Source organism: Mastigoproctus giganteus, chromosome 1 (genome assembly GCF_048544385.1).
Source record: "Mastigoproctus giganteus isolate SK-2022 chromosome 1, ASM4854438v1, whole genome shotgun sequence".
In the NCBI taxonomy this organism is placed as follows: Eukaryota; Metazoa; Arthropoda; class Arachnida; order Uropygi; family Thelyphonidae; genus Mastigoproctus; species Mastigoproctus giganteus.
This window is the reverse complement of record NC_143575.1, coordinates 4,824,573-4,840,665: the sequence shown is the minus strand read 5'-3', so window position 1 is coordinate 4,840,665 and position 16,093 is coordinate 4,824,573. Positions and strand designations below refer to the sequence as shown.

Genomic DNA, 16,093 nt, shown 5'->3' with positions numbered 1-16,093 from the left:
AGCTGTAAAAACACTAGGTAAAATTTGCTGTGAAATGTGTTACAATCTGTTTGTTATCTATCAACTAATTTGATGCTCATGGCATATCTCCATACTTGTCTATTATTTGTTTTTAATAATTCTTGTTGAAAGAGAAGGTGGCTTTTACTAAATTGTTAACAAGGGAAGACTGCATTTTGTTTCATATTATGCAAGTTTCTGATATGAAATAAAAGTTGACATTTTGTGCATTTATTTTTTGAAAATTAATCTTTATTGACATTAATTTTTATTAATCTTTATATTAGTTAAATTTTACTGCTTTCTTAAGTGAAGTAGCATATCACCTCTGGGCCATATCATTTGAATTACCCTGGAAATAAAATACCTGCAAAACAAAATTTGAATGATGGCTCACAGCAAGCTTTTCCTTGGTATTTGTTATGGTTATATTCATTATTCTTGCATTTCTAATTATATACTCTACAGCTGTTTAATATTTTAGTAATACTGCCTGTACTGTAGTAAAGGTATCTGAACACAACTATGAAAAATTTCATTCAAATTTCTGCTTTCGCTTGATGTTAAAGAGTATACAATTAACCTATGATACAGTACAGGTATGTGTATTATTCTGATAAGTGACTTATCTCTTATATGAAGTTTAACAGATAAATTGACACCCTACACACCAAGAGATCATTATTCAGATCTGCATTCTGAAGAAAACATGTTTTTTCTCTGAAGTGATTTTTTATTTATTTATTTTTTTTGCATTAAATTTCAAGGCAATTGATGGTGTTCCAATGGTTACAGAAAATTTTCTCAAGGCTGCCAAAGCAGTGGGAAAGTATTCGGTGTTGATCATGCAAGAAAGGTGGGAGGAGGGGACTGAAAGCCTTTACTTTTGTTCCTAAAAAATATTAAGAAATGTTTTGTAATAAAACCTCATGCATTATCTTTTCTCTTTATTTTTTCCTCCTTGTTAATTTATTTTATTTTTTTAAGTGGAATATTACCAAAGTGGTTGCCTATAAAACCGTTTCAGTAACTACATGGTGCCAAGATTTTCATTTCCAAATTTTGATCAGCAGCCCAAGGTATAAAAGAATGAATAACAATAAAATAATGTAGTTAATAAAAATGAGTTAATCACAGAAAAATTGTGAAATTTGATCATTTTTCTATGATACTTATACATTCTCTCTTCATCTCTGCTTGAATTTAACATTCCATATTTTGTTAGATTTATTATCGAATTTTTTCGTGGTGTGATCTGTGCTTGTTAACAGGAGGGACTACTGTTTTCACAGGGACAGGATACACTTAAATAGAATGGGTGCAAGATTATTTGCTGATTCTATCAAAGCAGTGTTAGGTGGGTCAGAAAACTGCTAGTTTGGGGGGGGGGGGTACACTGACTAATAGATTAACAGCAGCCACAGGTAGAGGTATAAGTGATTCTTGCACTGCTTCTATTGGAAAGTGTATGCCTCTTTCAGAGAATCAGGGTTCCCAAACAGTCTCACAGAGACCTATCAACAGGTGGCGGGAGGCCTTTAGGGTCAGGTCTTGGTAATTCTACTCTGGGTTCCTTATTAATAGAGGAACTATCTGAACTCACTGAAACACTTTCATCAACAGCCTATGAAGAAGGAAACATCATTTATCCAAATGATGATCCAAATGTTCTAGATCCATGTTGATTCAATAGTATTTGAATTGAGAAAAATTAAGATTTTTTTGGTATTTTTAGGATGATAAATGGCCAAATTATGAATTTTTTAATTGGTTAGGCTTGACTACTGCCCAAAGGTGTGGAGTGCCACTGGTCCTGCCTATAATCATTTGCATACTGACCTTTGAGGAAAGGAGGATTTTTAAGTTCTTTCTGTTTTTCAGGTGGGAGTTGAGTGATTTTAAAAACCACAAAATTCTAAACTCCCCTTCAGTCTTTCCCCAATTTGGAACCTCTCGAGATTAAAGTTCCCACATGTCAAAAAAGGCATCACGAGAGTATAATTTTTTATTCTTAAAATACCATGCGCGTTCTCTCCCCACACATTGCCAACTGAAGACGTTCTTTAACTAACGAAAGTCCTCGTAAAGACTATTGGCTTCACCGGATTCACTTACATAGTTTTTAATTATTCTTCTTTCTTTTATTTCGATGACAACCAAGGATTGGATGTGTACACTTCTGTTTCCTTGCGCCCATTTAACTCAGTCAACTTTTACCTACTTCCCTCCCTTTTAATTTTTCAATTTAACAATTCAACTTAAACATTAACCACGCTACCTAAGTAAACCATCGCAGATTAATTTCAAGGTGAGTACCGCTTTTTAAGCTTTTGCTATTCTTTTCTAGTCTATCAACACGGTACTTGAAGATTTCTAAAAATTTCGTATGAGAATTCTATTAACGTTCACTGTCCATATTTAATCTTCGATGTGTGGTCTTTTACGTGCACGCATGAAGACAAATAAATGCTCTATCTAAACTTCAAGCTTCCATAATCATGACATATGGTTGAAAAGCACTGTCAGCTTCAGGAAGGAAAATTGTTTTTCAAAATTTACGTTAAACTTTTTAAATTGTTTTGTATTTTTAATTAATTTTTGAATTGTTTTCAATTGATTTTTTTACTGTAAACATTTTGCATTAATCTTTTATTCATTTTAATTTCTGGAGCATACGGAAGTGTTCTATTTATCATATTGAGGTAAATTTCTCTTATTCTTCTACAACTAAGTATTGGCGCCTCCGTAGCCAGGTGGGCAGGAGCAGCAGTGCGTAGCACACGCTTCTTGATTAGACCAGGGTTCGAGCTCATGACCACCAAATACGGAGCATGCGGAAAAGTCAGGAATGACCACCGCACATCCCCGGAGCAATATGGCCTTAATTGCTAATGCTCCTAAAAACCAAATAACAACAACTAAGTATTAAAATATAATTTTTTTATTCAACATGCACAGAAAAAAAATTAATTTTAATTTTTCATTTTCCTCTCAGTTCATATGTTTTGACAAGCAACCATCACACACACATTTAAGAATGGTTGATTAAAGTTATTTTTAAGGATTAAAAGTAATCTTTAAAATTTGCCCAAAAAAAATACACTGCATGGAGACATTTAGTGTGCCAGATGTTTTGGGAAGCAGACTGCCTAGGTAGTCGTTTTCTTTTTAGGTGAATTGGATGTGATGCAGAGTTGATATACTGTCATATTTGAGACTGTAGTAAAAAACTTAAAGTACTTTTTCTGTGCATTAATGACAGGCTGTAGTGAGAGTCTAATGCATGCAGGATCTGCAAAAACATAGCAACACCTTGGGAAATAAGCTGATGTTGATATATTCAGTACAGTCAGTCCTCATATAACACGTGTTTACACTACACGAATTTGATCATACACGATTTATAAATAGGGGACCGATATCTTATATAACATGAACCGAATTCGCTTATGCACGATTCACCTTTGTGTTTACAAGAAATGGCAGTCGAACGCGGAATCACCCCAACCGAACGCAACACGATAAGATGAAGAGAAGATTCTGAAAATGTATTTATGTTTTTTATATCAGTGAAGGGGAAACATATTTCACCATAATAACGTAAAATCCAACACAATTCCAGCTATTGGTATAATTGCAAATGCAATTAGATCGAGTTTACTACCAGTTAGTAACAGATTCCACTAGCAGAAACGCAACTGGAAATTGTTTTTATTGTTTAATTTTGCTTTAGTAAAATGTGAGGTGCTAATAGTGTATCTCTGTCTTTATGGTGTTGTTTATTCAGTTGCTACACGCACACAGCTTTGTTTATGCGTATCAAGCGTGCCTCCTCGTTTTGTAATTGTGCTTTATTCCCTAAAAATGAGTAAAATACTTAAAAGGTGTGAAAAGGAAGAGTCCTGGTGAAGACACTGCAGATTCAGAGAGAAAACGAAAAGCAATATCGATAAACAGAGGCGGACTGGGTCAAAAATTCTTACCTGGGAAAATTTATCGTGGCCTCATACTAGCGTTTATGGCCAAAATCACACCGGCCTCCGGCCCACCGGGGTTTCCCCGGTAAGGCTTATGGCCAGTCCGCCTCTGTCGATAGAGAAAAATATGAAATTGTGAAACGCTTTGAGCGAAATGAAAGACCATGTGATATTGCACGTACTACAGACCTAAATGAGGCAACTCCAAGAATCACAAAGAATGCAGAGAAAATAAAAACAACTTTCATAGCAGGAACAACTCAAAGTGTAATTTAAATTCATTAGATTAAGACACAAAGAATTGGAAGAGATGGAACGGCTGTCATCTGTTTGGATAGAAAATCAACCAAAAAACAAGTTTGCTTAAGATAGAAGCGAAAGCATTAGCAATATTTTATTACGTAATAGTCGTAATAAAATACTTACGTATTTTATTACGATTATTTATTGTGTTTGGTAATGTTTTGGTTACAAATGTGTGTTCAATCTTGGGTGATCGGCACCTAACCCTATTTTTCCCATAGGGCCTGTTGTTTATATTGCACGATTTTGCATTGCACGAGGGTTTCTAGGAAAACAACTATCGTGCTATATGAGGACTAACTGTACTTGGTAGGATGGCAGAACTCCACTTCATACATTAAAATCAAACCTCAAGCTGATACTGATCAAATTTTTAAAGAGTTTGTGTATGTAAATTTTTTCTTATTTTGTCTGTTCTGGTGCTATGTTTGTATGAATTATGAAATATAATATAATAATAATATTAAAATAATAAATAAAAGACAGGTTGCCATAACAATTAAAAATGGGTGATAAATTGCTAGTGACATAATGTGAAATTTTACTCAAGTTGAGGCCTGCCTGTATACATGTCCTTTATTTTTGATTAATTTAATTGAATAATTTGACTGAAAATTGGCTTAATTTGATATCAAATAATGTATATATATTTTTTTTTTATTAATGAAACATTACTTTTTTTGAGAGAGATTTTTTAGATTAGTTTTTTGTTTAAAGTATTCTTTGTCTGAGTGTGTTCTAATAATTGTAAATATTTTAATGCCAGTTGAAGCCAAATGAGTCAAAAATGGTTATTGTTTCTACTGGACTGGATAATAACCAAAAGATAACTTTGCAAAAGTGTGCTGCTATGATAAAAGCGACCATTGTACAAGATTTTAGTCCAGAAGGTAAGTTAATTTAGATACAAAATATCCATATTTTAACTAAACTTTTGCTTGATTAGTACAGTAATCCGTTTGTAACTGAGATTTTTGTTTTTATAATCCACTTTTTATTTTCTCTTTTTTATATATGATTCAGTTCAGTCTCCTTAAATAAAAGAGCACAAAAATTATTTCTCCTGCCTCTCATTTCCTATCTGTAGTGTGATCTTGCATTTATTTTAGTTCCATTTATTAAATGAATTATTGATCAATTCCTTTATTTCTTACTCTGCTTTTAGCTCCATATCCTGAAAAGCTTGAAAACTGTTTGTAAATAGCTAATTTTGTCTTTTGGATAATTTCTCATTTGCTCCAAATGAATTTGTTTAACTCACTTTCTACATTTCCTGCTTTACTTTTTTGTATTGTTTATTTCCATATCTAATCATATATATTCACTAAAAATTGTTCCTAGATATATAAAATTTCTACCTTGTGTGACTTATTTAAAAAATCTGCAATCTAAATTTTTCAATATGTCTACCAGTTTTCATAACTTTTTTGTTTTTTGCAATTTTAATCCCAAATTCTCTATAACCTTTTTTGATTTATTCAGAGATTCTTAAAGGTCTTGTAAGCTGTTATTTAACACAAATAATATTGATCCAATTTTTGCATCTCCACACTGAATGCTGTTGATATTAAATAGCCCTTAAAGATTATAAAATATGGTGCTATTTTGCAGCCCCACCTCACTCAAAACTTAACTTTGAAGGAAGCATTTTTCAATGCTTTCTTTAGTCCTCACCATTTTCTATAATTTGAGACAACAAATTTATAGTTGGGTACTGTATGATTTTTTTTTTTTTTGATTTTCACAATCATTAGAAAATCCTACACACAGGTTCTTGTTTTGTTCCCACAACATTCTGTAATTTGTCTTAGTGTGAATATCTCATCTTGGCATCCCCTGTTTGGCCTAAAACTTGGTTAGTTTATTGGTACTTCTAACCTTCTTCTCTAAGACACTTGTATAGATTTTAATTGATATACTGTGAAGTGAAAGACTTTCCAAGACTGACATATCTAAACTAGTATTCATTGAAGAGGTCTTGTGGAATAACTTTATTATAAAGTTATTCCACAAGAATAACTTTTTATTCACCTCCTGTAAAGGCATTACACGAGGTGAATAAAAGTCCAGTTGAAAAAATTAAAAACTTGATTCCCATCTATTCATGCAATTTTAAATAGATTGAGTTCTGAAATATTAATTAGACAAAAGACTTAAATGTATTTCCTACCAAAAGGCAAGCCTAATATACTAAATACAGTCGATTCCAGTTTTTGGGACACATCGGGACTAGTGCATTATGGCCCGATTAAGCAGCTGCCCCAATTATCCGAAGTTTCACGTAAATGGTTAAAAATACAATCCCCCCCCCCTCAAATCACGTTACGATGGAGTCACTATTGTAAAGTACCATTCACTATACGATGTGTAATAAGCGCCGGTCATTGTGATCACATTTGTGAATTGAATTTTAATTCAATTAAACAGCGATTCTAATTAGCGAAAATAGGAGGAATATTCCACAGGCTATAAAAGTAAAGATATATTAAGTACAAATTTACCCTTTATTACCTTACCAATTAAAAAATTAATGATACGTGAAATTTGGAAGAATATACGTGATAATCGGAAGAATTAATACGTACTGTAATAGGTACATACTAACTAAACTAGTTGACATTTCTGTTCACTGTCATTTGTGGGCGGGAGTTAAAATTTAAAACAGTAAAAAGATAAGCAATCAATAACAAAGAACATGGCACACACACAAATTGCATGTAAAACGATACGCGCAAGTGAGAATGGAGTAACAAATTATGAAGCTTTAAAAATAGGAATGAAGAATTCTGAAAATTTATTTTTTTTATATGATTGAAGATACCATAGAAGTGTAAACACATTTTACCATAATAACCCACAGAATTCCAGCTGTCGGTATTATCACAAATTCAATAAGATCGAGTTTACTATCAGTTTATGATAGATTTCACTAACACAAAAACCCAATAAACAGTTGACTGCTAATGCTAATTGTTTTTATTGTTTTATGGTTGTGACCTCCAGAAATCCAACCATACTATGTGGTACGGTCGGAGACAATCGTAGGGTAATCTTCAGTGCTGCAGTCTCCTGCCCCGATTAAATGGCATTTTGTCACAATTAAGCGAAGTAAACCCTGGCTATTTTCTCGATTGGGTTCTGTTTTTTAAGATTTTCCCCAAATAAACGGCTGCCCCGATTTAAGGGCACAAAAGGTGATATAGTTGTACACGTTGGCACTAATAATATTAAGAGTAGGAGACCGGCAGAATTACTTAACAAGTACAGGTCACTGTTGAACAAAAGCCGAGAATTAGGGTTGAATTTGAAAGTGTCTGCAATTCTGCCCAGACACGATAGGAGGGAGTATATGATGAGAGCCTTGTCGATCAATTCGGCCCTGGAAAGATTGTGCAAGGCTCAAGGGGTAGAATTTTTTTCAGCCTGGACTGTACTTGTTAACAGGAGAGATTGCTTCTACAGGGATGGGATACACTTAAATAGAAAGGGTGCAAGAATATTTGCTGATGCTATCGAGGCAGTGTTAGGTGGGTCGGAAAACTGCTAGCTTGGGGGGAGACAAAGACCAATAGATTGACAGTAGCCACTGGCAGAGGTGAAAGAGATTCTTGCACTGCTTCTATTGGAATGAGCAGAAGCCTGGAAAATAAGATGCAAGATATTTCAGAGACTGCTGGGAATCATTGGGGTACAAGTAAACACATGGGTTGTGTTAGGGTAGCTAAGAAAAAGAACAGGTGCAGGTATACTTGCGTGTACACCAATGCTAGGACTTTAGTAAATAAATTTGATGAATTTGAGGTATTGCTCAAAACATCAAAGGCAGATATTGTTGGGATATCAGAGACGGTGTCACACAGATATAAGGGATGCAGAACTGCAATTTGGGGAGTACAACGTCTACAGAAAGGACAGACAGGATAGGAAGGGGGGAGGGGTTATGCTATTAGTTATGAAACATAAAAACCAAGGAAGTGAAACCAGTCGACATCGCCGGACAGTGCAGTGTTGAGTCAGTTTGGTGTGACGTAAGCATTGGGAGATCAAAATTGAGAGTAGGAGTGTGCTATAGGCCTAATGACTCTGATGAGTATAATAAGGAACTGTACAGGGAAATAGAGTGCCCAGTAAATCAGAGAGTCTTATAATGGGAGATTTTAATTTCCCAGATATTGACCGGAATTTGGGGGCTGGTTACTCACACACTAGCAGGGCTTTTGTGGATTTATTGGATGATTGTTTTCTACATCAGCATGTTCGGGAGGCAACTAGAGGGAGTAATACTCTTGATTTGATTATCAGCAGTGATTCTTCATGCATTAAGAATCTGCAGATAAACGAACCACTAGGTGGCAGCGATCACAGTGTGCTGAAATGGGATTTACTCAAAGAGGTAACTACCATTAGGGGTAAAGGGAAGGGTTATTGCTTCCGTAAAGGCGACTACGATGGACTGAGACAGTATTTAAATTCTATACAGTGGGACCAACTGATGATGTTACCAACAGCAAATTCAAAATGGGAAGCATTCAAAGAACTTATCTTGGAAGCTACTAGGCTTTACATACCAACTAAGAAATATTGTTCAAGGTTTAGGCCAAAATGGATGTCAGATGAACTAATGAGGCATATGGCACAGAAGAAAAATGCATGGGATACTTACAAATTAACACATGACACAGAAGCGTATGATAGATACAAGTTGATATGCAACCAAGTTACAAAGGAGGTTAGGCAGGCAAAGGCAGATTACGAGAAATCCTTGGCAAGGGATGCAAAGAAAAACAGCAAAGAGTTCTTTACTTATGTTAACTCTAGAAGGAAGGGGATGAATCAGATTGGTCCACTTGATATTGATGGGTCAACTGTTGATGATTCTGCTCAGGTAGCTAACAAACTAAATGAATATTTTGCATCGACATTCACACATGAGGAGTTATTCAGCAAGGGGAATGCCAGAGGTGTATTCAACTCTAGCAGTAAGCTACAGAATCTTGAAATAACTGGGAGTAAAGTGGAGGAGAAACTGTTGAAGATAAACACAAGAAAGGCACCCGGGGTGGATGGGATCTATCCAGTTATATTAAAGGAGGCAGCAAAGGAAGTAAGCAAACCCTTAGCCATAATTATGAGAGCTTCCTTGGACTCAGGGGAGGTACCCATAGACTGGAAATGTGCAAATGTGACCCCAATTCACAAAGGAGGATCAAAGGCTGACACAAGTAATTATAGACCTGTGAGCTTAACTTCTGTTCCAGGAAAATTAATGGAGGCACTGGTTAAAGAAGCACTGCAGGATCATTTAGACAAGACTTCAGTTATAGCTCAGACACAGCATGGTTTTGTTAAGGGGAAGTCTTGCCTGACCAACTTGATTGGATATTATGATGCAGTCACAAAAGAACTGGATGCAGGGAATAACTTTGATATTATATATTTGGATCTTAGAAAGGCTTTTGATACTGTTGCACATGGAAGACTGCTACACAAATTGGAGCAGTGTGACATTGGAGGCAAATTGCTGCTATGGATAAAGGGGTGGTTGAGGGGGAGAAGACAGAGAGTGGTAATCAATGGACACTGCTCATCGTGGACTAATGTTATTAGTGGAGTCCCTCAGGGCTCAGTGTTGAGTCCATTATTGTTTTCTGTATTTATAAATGATATTGATGATGGTATATCAAGCTTAATGTCCAAGTTTGCAGATGATACAAAGGTTGGCAGGGTTGTCAAGCACACTACTGACACTATGCTGCTGCAACAGGATCTGGAAAGGTTGAGCAGATGGGCTGAGAGGTGGCAAATGAAGTTTAACATTGACAAATGTAAAGTACTACACATGGGAAACAGCAACCCCAGAGCAACGTATCAACTCTGTGGTACTACACTGACAGTGGTAGGGAATGAAAGGGACTTGGGGGTGGTTGTGCAGGCAGATATGAAGTTCTCTGAGCAGTGCAGACGGGCTGCAACAGTAGCTCATGGAGTATTGTCGATGATATACAGGAATTTTTCCAGCAGGGATAAGGAGGTGATTATTCCATTGTATAAGGCAATGGTCAGGCCACACCTAGAGTATTGTATACAGGTCTGGAGGCCTCATTTCAAGAAGGATGTAGAGCTGCTGGAACGAGTACAGAGAAGGGCAACAAGATTATTGAATGGAACAAAGGGGTGCTCTTATGAAGAAAGGCTTAAGTTTTGCAAATTACAGTGTCTGGAGACTAGGCACCAGCGAGGTGATCTGATAGAGGTGTATAAAGCCTTGAATGGTTTAAGCATGCTCAATGCTGATGGGATTCTTCCTCTAGCTCAGAAAAATCACCTGAGAGGGCATAAATTCAAATTGAGGAAAGACAGATGTAGGATAGACGTGAGGAAATTTGCCTTTAGCCAGCGGGTGGTTGGTTGGTGGAACAGACTTCCATCCCTTGTGGTGGAGGTTGATAGCCTAAATAAGTTTAAGGCTCAGCTGGACAGGTATTTGGAACGAACAGAGGGGTGAAGTGGAAGTGGGTTTTTTTTTTTTTTTTTTTTTTTTTTGGCTGATGCTGCATAAGCTTGCTTTCTTGCATCAAATGCCTCTACTAATGCTAATGCTAACCGATGGCCCAAATAACCGGAATCTACTGTATTGCATTTTTATCAGTGTTTCAGATCCAACTTTGGCTGTCCATTATCAAGACAAAGATGAGCAGGTAATAGTATCCAATTCTAAAATGTTGACAAGAATGCAATATTATTTAGTATGTTAGGCATGCATTTTTGTAGAAATCAGTTTGTCTTTCGTCCAATTTCTACTTGAGGGACCCAGTTAACTATTTAAAATTTTTGGAAAAACTTTATTCTTTTTCTTGGAGGCAACAAAGTTGATATAGAAAATATCTGGTTCCAGTAAGGTGGTGAATAGCTTCATACTTTAGGCATTGCATTAAACTCTGGAAAGGATATATTTTAAAGAATTCTTTCAAATAGTTGTTGAGTTTGTTTCACTACCTCTAATATCATGAAGTTGTGGGAAACCACCAGTGCCACTTGACCCTAAACACTATGTGCCTCTTATATTGCTTGATTTAAATCCATGTGATTATTTTGTAAACAATTTGTCTTTGACATGTCTGTTTCAAAGACAGTATTCATCACTGATCCATGCACACACCTACCGACTTTTAGAAATTAAAATCCAGATTATTTAATGTAGATCTGTCTTTCAATGCATATTACTACAATAATAATTAAAGTGTCACACACAGTGTGAAAATTATGCATTTCATTATTGGGCTTGTTTTATTTTTTTTAAGTTATTTTTTGTTTCATAGAGAGTATGGGAAGTTTAACAGAAATTTAAAAAATATATTATTTCATAGTGCATTACATTGTTTTGCTTAAAGTTTGAGGAATTAAAATGTGAAGAAATTCCAGCCTCTCTATGTACAAGTAACTTGCCTCTTATCGAGTTCATTGCCAATGCATTCACATAATTGTTATTAGTATCACAAGACAAAGATGTTGTGCAGCTACCTGGAATAGTCATAGTATTCCTGTACAAAAGTCAATACTCCAGTTCAATTTGCATGATGTATGCCAAATTTACATTGCTCATTTTCTTTAGATTAGTTATATTTTTGTGTTATTTTAAGAATAAAGATAAATATTCATGAATGGATAAAATGTAAGAAGGGTGAAGTCAAATGTAGGAAGGTGTATCCTGCTCAAAAGAAAGCTTGAAACAAAGCTTGTAGTGTCAGCTTGAAACAAAATATTGTCATATTATGCTGGCATTTAGAGGGAAAGCATAAAGAACATATGCATAGCTTTCAGTTCTCCATATTTATGACACGACTCAGTTTTTTTATTATTTATTTATTTTAATCTCACTCTCTTACATAGTCTTTCTGTCTTTTTCCATAATAAAACCACCAAATAGGGAGGATGCGGAAAGGTCAGGGAATGACCACCGCATATCCCCGGAGCAATATGGCCTTAGTTGCTAATGCTCCTAAAAACCAAATAAACAAACAACAATAAACAAACCATAATAAAACGTAAAACCTTGATGTTAAATTTTGGTATTTCTAGGAATTTATGCATGAATTTTGTTGTTCATCTCTAATTAATGAATCGGTTGTCAGACGTGTTTTTTCTGTGTGTGTTACTTTGTGTATTTATGCAAATATGATTTTTCAGTTTCAAGTGGCAGAAAATGCAATGTAATTGAATGTTTCCAATCAAATAAATATAAAATAACAAAAAAATCCTGCTTTCTGAAAGTCAGAGGTTGGCCACTATGCATATGAAAAACTTTTCTTTCTTTCTTATTTTTTTAATACAACTAGCTGCAGGAATGTAAACACTGTTTGCTTCATATAAAGTACAGTATCTCTGCTGATAGCAAAAAGAGAAAGAGCTTCACTGTAATAGAATTTATTTTATGACCTGCCAAAGAGGTGGGAAGTGTGGTATTGGGAGATAAACTGGTGAAATATTGTAATCATATTATTATTGAATGATGAGAGGCTGACACTCAAGAAAAGAACTGCTAATATTACAAAAAAAAAAAAAAAAAAACAGTCAATTATAAGGACAGACATTAGTAGTGGCAGATAATACAAAGCAGCATGTTTATACAGCATCATCCAAAAATATGAAATAAATCACAGAACAAAAAAAAAAAAAAAAAAAAAAAAAGCTTCCCACTTCACCTGTCTATCCCTTCTAATAATTTGTCTACTTCTTCCTGAAATTTATTCAAACTGCCCACTGTTTCTACTTGATGAAAGTAGAAACAGTGGGCTGTTTCACTGAAAGTTTGTTCCATCAATCAATTACTTTTATAGCCAAAAGCAAACTTCCACTGATTTATCCTGCAACCATTGTTTTCCCAATCTAAATTTATTTATGTATGGCACCAGAGGAAGAGTAAGAATACCATCAACATTTAGTTTTCTCAATTCATTCAAAACTTTAAACACCACAATAAGGTCTCCTTGCAGATGTCTAGTTTAGATGCTGCAGCTTGCAGAACTAAAGTCTTTCTTGGTAAGGTTACCCTTTGTGTCCCCTGACCATTGAAGAAGGATGGTTACAGAATAGATGTGTAGAAAAGTTTGCCTTCAGCCAGTGGGTGGTTGATTGCTGGAACAAGTTTGAATAAATTTAAGGAAGAACTAGACAAACTATTGTAAGATTGGATAGGTGAAATGTTTTTTTTTTTTTTTTTTCACTGATGCTGTACAAGCTTGCTTTCTTGCATTATTTGCCACTACTAATACTAATCCTGTTGATTTCTGCACCCATTCCAACAGATCCACATCCTTCTTATAATGAGACTTTGTACTCAAAATGCAGCCTAACCAATGATGTAATCACTTCCTTGTCTCTTCCATATATCATAAACAACCCCCCCCCCATGAGCTGTCCTAGCTGCCTGTTTGTACTGCTCAGAGAACTACATGTTAGACTGTACAGTTACCACCAGCTCTTTTTCATTCTCCACTACCGTGAGTGTGGTATAAGTGAAAAAAAAATAATAATAATAAATAATAATAATAATAATAAATAAATTATACTACTGTCTTCGGTGGGATGGAAGTGCAGATATATAAGATATGCTAACTTAGTCAGTTATGTGAGATGTGAATTTGGTGGAAAAATTAATTAACCTTTATTCTTTTAATGCATGTTATTGTTGCATATCACTGGGATGGCTTGTTTGATATTTGATTGAGTTTATTAAATTAAAAAAGGAAAATTACAAAAGTGCATAGGAGTTAATTCAGATGGGGTTCATAATGCAATGTCAGGAAAATATGCAGAACTTATTGCATGTTTTGTAACTTTTGTTTCTTGCAACCATTGCTGTACACATTAGAGAGCCAGTAGTTGCCAGATCCATGTTAAATGAACTAAAGGTAAATACTAAATGAAGTGGTTAGTAAAACTGGATGAACTGGCAAAACGTGGATAGGTCAAGAAGTGGATAACAAACAAGTATAAGTATTTCATGTTACATTCTGAAGTATGTTATCCCATGGTTGAAAGGTTGAAGTGCTTGTTTCAGCTATGAGAAGAAATAGAATGCTTTTCATAGTTATGTTAGCATACTGTATATGGCCAATATTTTTGCACATTTCAATATACTAAATTTAAGTCTGCAAGGAACAGCTCTAACTATATTCAAGTAAAAGACATAGTTCAAATGAATTTTAAAAATTCAGATTTTTGCACTAATTATATTTCACACTGAATGTATGATTTGTTTCTGTAGAATGGTGGTTCTCAACTGGTGTGCTACAGCATACTAGTGTGCCGCAAAACCGTTCTAAGTGTGCCACGAGATAAATTAAAAAATTATAAGGACAAATTTAAAATTTGTAATAAAAATAACAAAAATGTACTTCTATGCACTATCACTTGTTTGCCAGGAGTTAGTGCCAGGTATAACAGAGAAGTTATTATATGGAGTTGAATTTTGTCTACTATGCATGGTCTCAACACGAGTCTGGGGAATTCCTGCTGGAACACCCCTTTGGTGGCGTGGTTATGATTTGTTTATAGCCTAGCTGTCACCTTGCTTTCAACTTGCATTTTCCATAATGCCTCAGCATTTCTAACTTCAAGATCTTTCCTTCCAATCAGCATTGGAAGGAAATAGCAATTACGGTGAGAATTCCGTAGAGAGAGAGAGAGAGAGAGAGAGAGAGAGAGAGAGAGAGAGAGAGAGAGAGAGAGAGAGAGAGAGAGAGAGAGAGAGAGAGAGGTGCCCACTTTGGGAACACTCAAACTAAGTCTGTGCAGCCCAATGTTGCTTCCTTATAATTATTACAATGGGTATTACACTGTAATATGGTGAGTGCAAGTGCTGTCTAGCAACTTAGCCCATTGACCAGTTTACCTAAGAGAAATAAAAAAATTCTCAGACAGGTTTTGCTTGGTGATTTGCAGAGATATAATCAGTGTTGTGAGTACATTTCTATAATTACATAAAGCATTTTAGTTCTCTGTTTTTTATCCTTTAATTTAATCATTACTTTTTCATGCTTTAAGTAGCCACTGTAAAAGTAAAATGAAAAATATCATCAGAAGACGTGAAGAAGAATGCTGCAACAAGGATTATATTGAGAGGTCCAAAGTGATAAGAGCCAGCTTGATTTGAGAAGGAATTATCCAAAAGTATATGGACAGTTATTTTAGTTTCAGATTTCCATTGTGCGGAGAGGACTGTTCTCTATCTCTATGTGTTGTTTGTGGCAAAAAACTTTCCAACAATGCCCTGGTTCTTAGCAAATTGAAGACACATTTAATCATTAACCATCCAAATCTTATGGATAAAGATTTGAGCTATTTTAAAAGATTACTTGAACAACAACAAAAAAAAAAAAAAAAAACAGGCAAATTATTTTGAGAAAAGAATACAAATTTCTGGTAGACCGGGCTAGCCGGGTGGGTAAAGCGCCTGCCTGGCAACCCAAAGGTCGCGGATTCGAATCCCGCCTAGGGCTTGGATCAGAGTACTGCAAAAACCTTTGGAGGTGCATCATGGCCACAGAAGCCGATGCGCCAACAACTAACAAAGAAAAAAAAATAATAATAAAAAATTTCTGCAAAAGCCCAGAACCCTTCTTATCAAGCAGAAGAAATCATTGCATTGCAAAAGAAACTGCACACCGTAGCCCTAATTTTGCCAGGTTTTCATTTGATTGTCAAGAACATTGGTTCTGAAGTTGAAAGAGAAATTGCTAAAATATCCCCTATCGGATCACACTCTTCAAAGAAGAATAATAAAAATGTTTTCTAACATCAAGGAACATGTA

The 16,093-nt window shown here is 35.2% G+C and overlaps 1 protein-coding gene across 1 annotated transcript in view; it reads left to right on the top strand.

Annotated features, from left to right (window-relative positions):
- The window catches only part of LOC150090506 (BRCA1-associated RING domain protein 1-like), a 107,991-nt gene that overhangs the window by 75,461 nt on the left and 16,437 nt on the right, over window positions 1-16,093 (top strand). The window contains exon 8 of the mRNA XM_090378252.1: window positions 5,047-5,170. Within this exon, the coding sequence (XP_090234378.1) occupies window positions 5,047-5,170 (124 nt within the window). The remainder of the gene's footprint in view (window positions 1-5,046; window positions 5,171-16,093) is intronic.